This window comes from Cyprinodon tularosa, unplaced genomic scaffold (assembly GCF_016077235.1).
Source record: "Cyprinodon tularosa strain WSP-4 unplaced genomic scaffold, ASM1607723v1 ctg441, whole genome shotgun sequence".
Lineage (NCBI taxonomy): Eukaryota > Metazoa > Chordata > Actinopteri > Cyprinodontiformes > Cyprinodontidae > Cyprinodon > Cyprinodon tularosa.
In genome coordinates, this window is record NW_024039165.1 from 989,456 (window position 1) to 997,962 (window position 8,507).

General features: G+C 35.7%; 1 protein-coding gene across 1 annotated transcript in view; it reads right to left on the minus strand.

Moving 5' to 3' along the window:
• arid5b (AT-rich interaction domain 5B) overlaps window positions 1-6,847 on the minus strand; it is a 114,340-nt gene extending 107,493 nt beyond the window's left edge. Inside the window, exons 1-2 of the mRNA XM_038300179.1 lie at window positions 6,775-6,847; window positions 6,186-6,440 (exon numbers count right to left, since the gene is read on the minus strand). Of these exons, the coding sequence (XP_038156107.1) occupies window positions 6,186-6,440; window positions 6,775-6,795 (276 nt within the window). The 5' untranslated portion in view covers window positions 6,796-6,847. The remainder of the gene's footprint in view (window positions 1-6,185; window positions 6,441-6,774) is intronic.
• Between the last annotated feature and the right edge of the window lie 1,660 nt (window positions 6,848-8,507).

Here is an 8,507-nt window from a genome sequence, read left to right on the forward strand (position 1 = left end):
GGGAGTTTGCATGCATTCCCTCAAATCATTATTTTTATTTCCAGCCCAAAGCTGACTGGTTGTTGTATAAAAAAGGGCTAGCTACGTTTTAAAAGGAATTGACCTTTCAACCCTTTTGACAGAAGAAAAACAAGCACAGTAGGTCATGGGTTGGTTCCTCCCGTCACTGCACAGCAAAAAGAAAAAAAAAACTACAAACAAGCTGCTGGAGAGGTTACATGCAAACAAATACCTGAGAAATAATCAGGAAATTACATCATACCTCCAAGCTCCAAAGTACAAGTGAATCAGTAATCCACTTCCAGAAAGTTTAATAAAAGTCTTAAACAAGTTTTTTTTTTTTTGGAATGTGGAGGTTATTGTTTTCATCTCAAGCTCGAGATGAAAGCAGGGTACAACCAGGTGATTACGCTCCACATTCAGACACTTTTAAACTGTGTGAAAATATTCAAATCAAATCCAACCTGATCTATTGAATATACACCATAAACTACAATTATAGCAGCTTTTAGACTTTATCTCACGAGACAATATGTTCTCATTTAGCACCTAAACCCTGTGAAAACACTACATTTCCTGAGAAATGGAAGTTATCATGCTCATATCTGTATGACTCACCAGGACAAATTAAGCTGCTGCCTTTTAGTCAGTTACAGATTTACAGTATTGCTGCACAGCCGTGAATCTATCATCACCAAGGGAAAACAGGTAATGTAAGGTTTATAAAGAAAGCATCTGTAATGTTTACTTTTGTCAAGTGTGGAATTTAACACTTGTTCTCTATTTTTATAATATACAGTGCATACTGTATACATTACATACACACACACACACACATACATATATATATATATATATATATATATATATATATATATATATATATATATATATATATATATATATATATATATATATATATATATGTGTGTGTGTGTGTGTAGTTTTTGGATTATGAATTACATCTGCAGGCACTCCTCCTGTATAGCTGACTCATGCGGTGCAGATTGGTGTGTTATGGGGCAAAGTCAGCGAGAATCTGAATGGGCTCACTGAAGGTCATAAACTGACTCAAAGCTGTCAGGCTGATTTCCACTGCTGTAATATACAGTAAGTAGTTTGATTTACTTAGAGAAAAATGAGCCCTTTAATTGAGGACAGGCTACATAGCACTTATAGCATTTCATCCTCCAAATTACACAGTCTGAACTGTGAAACTTCAAAGGAACATTATGTATTTAAGACGTCTGTACTAAAATTCACAATCCACACAGGAGAAATGATTTGATTCAAGTTGAAATTATGTCTCTTTTATTTGCTTTACAACATTTAGAGGGGATTGAAGTTTGTTTTTTTTAATTAAGCAAATTAGTTAAGTATTATGCTTGGTAATATATGTGTATTGTAAAGGTTAAGGACTATAAAAACATCATTTAAAAAGTTTGAGTTGGAATAAAAAGGAAAATTAGCTTTTCCAACAGTAACTTAGTAATAGCACTAATGTCAAAAATTTGTCTATTAGCAAAATGAGCTTTTTTAACCCAGGGGCGGTTCTTGATAATTAACACTATTTTAATGAAAGTAAGGCATAAGTTGTTAAAAAAACAAATAAAAAAGTTGACCCCTTTTACAGAGATATTTTAAGCCATAATTGGTTTACCAACAATGTTAATGCTAAAGCAGGACCTTCTAAGCTGTAGCTGTCTGGGATACAAACCAATACAAAAGAATATTTTGGTGATATAGTTTGCTAATATTTTATTGAAAAATTAATGCCTTGAATATTTCGCAACAGCTAAAGTGTTAAAATATGACATTTTTAACAAGTTTTATTTCTGATCTCTGCAGCCATCAGTGCTGATGAATGGCATAGAGTATTCAAAGTTTGTTACAATATCAGTGACTTTTCATGTCTTAATAGTTTAACAACATTGCTTAAATGTACTACAGTAAAAAAAAAAAGGCTTTTGATATCGTCGCCAATCAATGGCACATTGTTTGCATAAGTTTAAGAAGACGTATTATTATGACAGTAACATTTTATGACTTAGGTAGTAAAGCTGCTCATACATCATTAAATTGACTAGAATCTGTTGAGTCCATGGCACATTTTAGCTTGTGGCAAACTGAAAATATTTACGTGTTAACCTTGGAAAAGATAAGTATCGTCAAGGATTTAAGACCGAATCACAATAAAATAGTAGATTCCTATTGGTCAAGATGCTAGTGCCACAGTGGAATCAGCAGAGATGTCTGCTGTGATAGGTTGGAACCTTTGCAGTACATTTTCACAATATTAGAAAGTTATACGGTGGTGATATTATTCTTCCATATTGCAGGGACAATATCAGTTACAATAAATCCACATTTTCCTCACTCCTCTCTTTGTCATCTGTCATTGGATGGCTTCCAACATTCTGTGACATTTGCTATCTTTGGCTCTATCATTTGTGCCAGGTGTGGGTTTCTAGACTCTATCCAACAGACTGAATATATTATTGGCCTGCAAGGTGTGAATTCCTTGCATTTGTTTATACACAGCAAGTATATTTCATTTCAAACAGCTATTAGTCATGATGACATTGCATACACTAATGTGATACATTAATAATATACTCTACTATAAGCTCTTTATCATATTATTATATGTGCATTTGTTTTTTGTTTGTAATATATGAATATATGCTTGTATTCTGAACTGAGAAATTACACATACACAATGCTAACCTGTGCAGGAACTGACTGTGCAAATACTTTGTTATCCAAATGTATTAATAAACCATAACTGACAAATAAAGTTTGACATCATGCCAAATAATGTAGTTAAAAAAATAACTAGTTAATAACGAATCAATTATGTGTGGGGATCGAGTTTTAGCTGTTAAATAGATTTGTCCAACTGAAATGCATTCATAACAATCTAACTTTATTATGTATTTATAAAGTGCCTATCTTTATCATTTAACACTTTTACAGTGTGCTTTATCAGTGTAAAATCGATAATCAGTGCAAGAAATTTGCTTTTTTTCCTTTTAAATCAGCATGTCTACTGTATGTGCTTTTACCACATGTGGCAAATGTGGGTGACTTAATTTAGCAGAGCAGACCCTGTGTTATTGAATATATTATCTTTTCCACATATAGTCAATGGACTGGAATGAGAGTATTTTGCAATGCAAATAAGTCTATGGGAATGAAGGGGTGGAGCCGACATGTCTTGCGCAAGTGTGGTCTTTAGGACAGGCAATGCATGCACTCAGGGTAATTACTAAATAATTGCAGTGTGTTAAATACTAACGCCAGGGGGGTTTCAGGAGAAGATCCCCCTCCTCAAAGGAAGAATTCACAGAGATGATAGCTTGTCTAAGCTGCTGGCCATAAATAGCCACCTTTCTCATGAAAGGGAAATGTGATAACTGCTCTTATTACTCAAGAGGAAAGAATGTAAGTAAACCATCAGCGGAAGAGTCAAGTACAAACACGGCTTTGTCCGCCCCTATAAACAATATAACAGCAACAGAGAGTAATCTCCACGCAGCCGCAAAGTGATCAAAAGCAAGTAAGCAGCAATTAAAGTGTTGCTGTCATTATATCCGAGAGAAAAAAAACACACATATTGTTTGTTCCACGGCTCATAATCTGGGAACGCTGATTAAACAAACTTTTGGAACAGCACCAATGGTGTCACAATTTGTATACAAGTTTTTTTTAAATGTTAACAGCTCAAAGACCCATGGAGAAAATAAAAAAAAGTCACTTTCTAATGAATTGTTAGGCCCATTGTTTTGACAGAATGATCGTTATCATTACAAATAATATTCGTAATGATAACAAGTGTGTAATTTAACAAAAAAAAAAACGTTAGAAAAACTTTTAGAACCTACTTAAAGGTATAGAGGACAATCTTTTATTTCTGAACGGATCAACAAAATAAGTGTTCCTCCTAATTTTCAATAATTAGGCAGCCTACACGCTCAACCCTTTAGCTATCTTTTTATGCGCATTTTCACTTTCAGGCGTATGTATGTTTATGTATGTTTTATGTGACCAACGGGAAGCAAAAAGCAGTGATCATCTCTCCGAATGGTAAGTTAACGTATTTCACTATAAATTCCCCGCTCTGTGTAGTGATTTAGGGCCACGTATGAGCCATGAGAAAAGCAATTTTTAAAAGAGCGTGCACGAGGAGAAATAGGCTCATGCATGCATGAAGTGGAGAGAGTGGGTCTTTTTTTTTTTTTATCGTGAAAATCCTCCACGATACCTTAAACAAGGCGGACAGCACATCATTTTGCAACAACCAAAGCCAAGATGGTTGATTTAGCTTTAAGTAGCTCAATTGGCTAGCATGGAATGATGTTGGGATTAGCGGAATATAATTCATATTAATTTTCAATGGTGTGCAGGTGGCGCAGTGGTTAGCGCGCATGACCCATGTACGGAGGCCTTAAGGGCTGGTTATACTCCCCGCAGCAGTGTGTCGCAGTGAGCTTTACGCAGACGTTTTAGATTTAAGTTGTTCCGACAACGGAGAGATATGAGGGTGAAAAAGAGCGGGGATCCAGGTGGGAAAAGGGTTCCAGCATTCTCACGCACCTCGCTCTTCTAGCCGGTCCTACTTCAGGAGTCGTTTTCCGCAATTGCGGTCATAAAAACAAAACAAGCCGGCCTCCTTTCTGCGGCGCTGTCTACGTTCACCTACAATTTGGGAAAGGTGCAGCAGAGTGTCTGCGGAGGGGGCGGGGACCTCTTTTTGTTCACTGCGACACCTACGCAGACGACCTAGTTTCGAAGTATAAATCAGCCTTTAGTCCTCGATGCGGCCGACCCGGGTTTGAATCCGACCTGTGGTCATTTGCCGCATGTCTCTTCCCTTCTCTCATGCCCTCTTTCCTGTCAGCCTACTGTCAACCGTAAAAACTCAAGAAAAAAAAAAAGAATATATATATATATATATATATATATATATATATATATTTTTTTTTTTTTTTTTTAAGTGGATTTTCTTCCGAACACTTAAATGTTTCAAAGCACAAATCAAAAACATCTCATAATACACATAAGATGACTGAACCTCCATATTCAATATTGTGTAATCAAACTGTTATTGCAGGATTTGTCGCCAACATAAACAAATAAAGCTGTTAAAATTCAATACATTTATGAAATAATATTAGATTAAATACAAAATACTTCCAATACCTACTGTAGCCTATACCATGAACCGAAAAAAGTCCAGAATTACTTTATACAAAAAATATTTATATTACATATCTTAATTTTGTACTGACCTACACTTCTAAATATGTGCTGCAGTTGAACTGTGTTTCTTAAATAACTCTAAATCTCTGTATGCATACCTCAATTTAATCAGCTATGAGAAACATTTTGAGTATCTTTGGATTTGTTTGGGTTTACAGTGTTACCACACACCCCCACCAATAAATTCCTTTTTATAGTGTAATGCCATTGAGCGTAACCGGATCACAGGCGCCACATATGGCCATAGTCAATCATAACCATTGCATGTCTGCGCCAACAAACAGCGAGGCAGGCGCGGCTGAGAGAAATGTGAGCCGACAATATCATTGTTTGAGGACAGAAATGTTCACTAGGGAACATTATGCAAAGCAAAGAGGGTATATAGTTAAGACGTGTCAGCACTGGCTCGGCTCGCCTCTGGCAGCCTTTTTATGACTTTCAACATCAAGCAGCGTTAATAAATATCGTACGGATCTGCATCTGATCCCATCATGCAATCATTACTACAGCGTTTCGCAATTTCCGCTTTGAATGTCAGCATATCTGACATGCTTTTAACCAGAAATGAAAATGACAGACAGGCAGGAACAGGATTGTTGCATTATTTTTTCTTTTTTTTTTTGTAACCCTCCCCACACACACACTCACAGCATTTTTTTTTCTCTCTCTCTTTTTTATTATGACACCATTAACCCCACGGAGCGCAGCTCTTATTGCGCGCAGCTGGACAAGTGCGCATTCAGCATGTTGACACCACAATAGACAAACAAGGCTGGACTCTACAAGTATAAAGAGCAAATTCCGCTATAAGTCGGTTTTTCTTCACCAATTGATACATCAATGTCATAATAAGAAAAATAAAAAAAACTGTAAACAAATGTAGAAATTCCTCGAAATAAGCGAAGCGATTCAGACACTCCTACCTCTCCATGAGCGACGGATCGTCCCTGGGGAGTATCCTCGGGTAGGAAATAAAGTTTGGAGCTGGATAAAAGTTGCTTGCTTGTTCTTTCCTCCCATAGAAGCTGCAGCTCCGCTATGCATATAGGATCCTCGGGTTTGCATCTGACGAAGAAAAAGTCCCCAAGAGCGAGGATTCTGGCTTTGCCATCCCGGCTAAATTTAAAGGCTTTATAGAATATATATGGTCCATGTAAACCGCAAGACGAGCCCACCCACTGTGGAAAGAAATAAAAAATAAAAATTATTAATAAAAAAAAAATATATATAGGCCTATATATTAAAGAAATGAAAAAAAAAATAAAAATAAAAAAAATAAATAATTAAAATTTGTATCTTTACGCACTGTAAATATATTACATCCACCTCTTGATTTTTGCGCACAATCACAACAATGAAAACTGTTTAACATGTTCAGCATAAACATTTAATTCAACGCGTGGAAGTTTCGCGCGTGTTTTATAAAATAATTATGATTAAAAGAAGGGCATTTATTGATTAAAGCAAGCAAAGGGAAATTGGAATAAATGGACGCATGAAAACAAACGTTACCTTCAGTGAGTTCGGCTCCATCTCGACGTTATGAATTGATTAAACTCTACACGCTCTCCAAACTTGCTGGCTTGAATGGATTGTCGAAGGTCCTGGAAGGGGCGTAGCTATATGGAGTTTCAAACATGATATTTTAGGCGTACAGGATGTGTGAAAAATGCGGGTTGGTGTAGAAAATGTTTTTTGTTTCTTTTGGTTTAATTAGATGTAAAAAATTATTAAAATAATATTTTTTTTGCTATTTTTTTAAACATTTACGCGCCAGTCCGCAAAATATTTCAATATATTTAATAAATGTTGAACGATTTTTAATTATTCGCTACATATTTTTATAATTGTAAATATATAACACGTAATGCTGCTTTATTTGTGGCGATTTGGGGCTTTTATGGGCTTTTAATCCGCGTTTTCAGCTTTTATGGTGTCCTATCTCTTCCAGGACTTTCGTAAAAGACGTCCAATATGAAAGCACATTTCTCACAGTAATGACACTGAGGCGCTCGCTGTGGATGCCTTCAAGAAACAATGTTACATGAAAGTTAACAGGGCTATCAAATGATTCCTCAAAAGGAAAACCGGGAGGCGATTCGCTTTGGCTTTGACCGCGATTAAGACCTGGAAGATCTATTGTAATGATGAAAAAAAAAAAGATAAAATTTTAATGTTTATTTATTTTGTGATGAGTACAAAAAGAAAAAAAATGTCCGAAAGAGAAAGCAAAGGTGTCATGGGACAGAAATCACGATGCGCACACATAAATCATTTAAAACTGACCTTGTGACGAAAACGTGGGGTTTGAATGCATTTGACATGGTTAAATAGCCTGCAATTACATGATCAAAGCCTCCAATAAAACAATAATGTATATTTATATATGTTTTCAAACAACTTGTAGTTATGAAATAACTCAACGATTAAACATATATAGCCTATATATACCCACATTGGTTATCTTCTTTATGGAGAGTCAATCAAACGTAATGGATTTTATTTATTTCTATTGTTCTCCGCTGGCTCTATGTGTGCGCTGCATTTTATCAAAGGGTGACTGGGATTATTCATACTGGAAGCAGTACCAATCCAATCCACAGCGCGTCGCTGTTTCACCATCTTCTGCACCCTTTGGCCTGCGTTTATCCAGAACTCTGATCACAGAGCCTGCAACAGTGACACAGGTCTACTTCTGACACAAGCTATTTCAAGCACACTATTACGCAATGCGCCTTTTTTCTCGCCCTGAAATAAGGGCCAGAGCATCAGTGAAGCCACAGAAGGGAGGGCTGAGAGGACAGTACCCATTCCTTTAAATAAACACTATGATATTTATAATTTGTTTTTTATAAACAAGGCTTTAGAGGCAGAGAGGACAAATTTTGTTCATATTGTAGATGTTATACTTCATGTTTTGTGTTATATAACTCCTGACTCTGCACCCTATGTCCATATGTCTGTCTACATTAGAAATGACAATATAATTCTAACTCTGATAAAAGAAAAAACTATTTGCAAAAACTATATAAGAACAGATAAATAAAAACTATATAACATTATAAACTCCTCTATGTAAAAAAAAATATATGTTAGAAGTAAGAATTTACAAAACAAACAAGATGAAAAACTTCTTTGCTTTGAACTAGTGCTTTGTATGCATTGTTTTCAGTCCAAGTGTTCAAATTTGGCTGCATTAGAACACAACACTTTCTACCATTCTGATATATTTTTATGAAGATAGG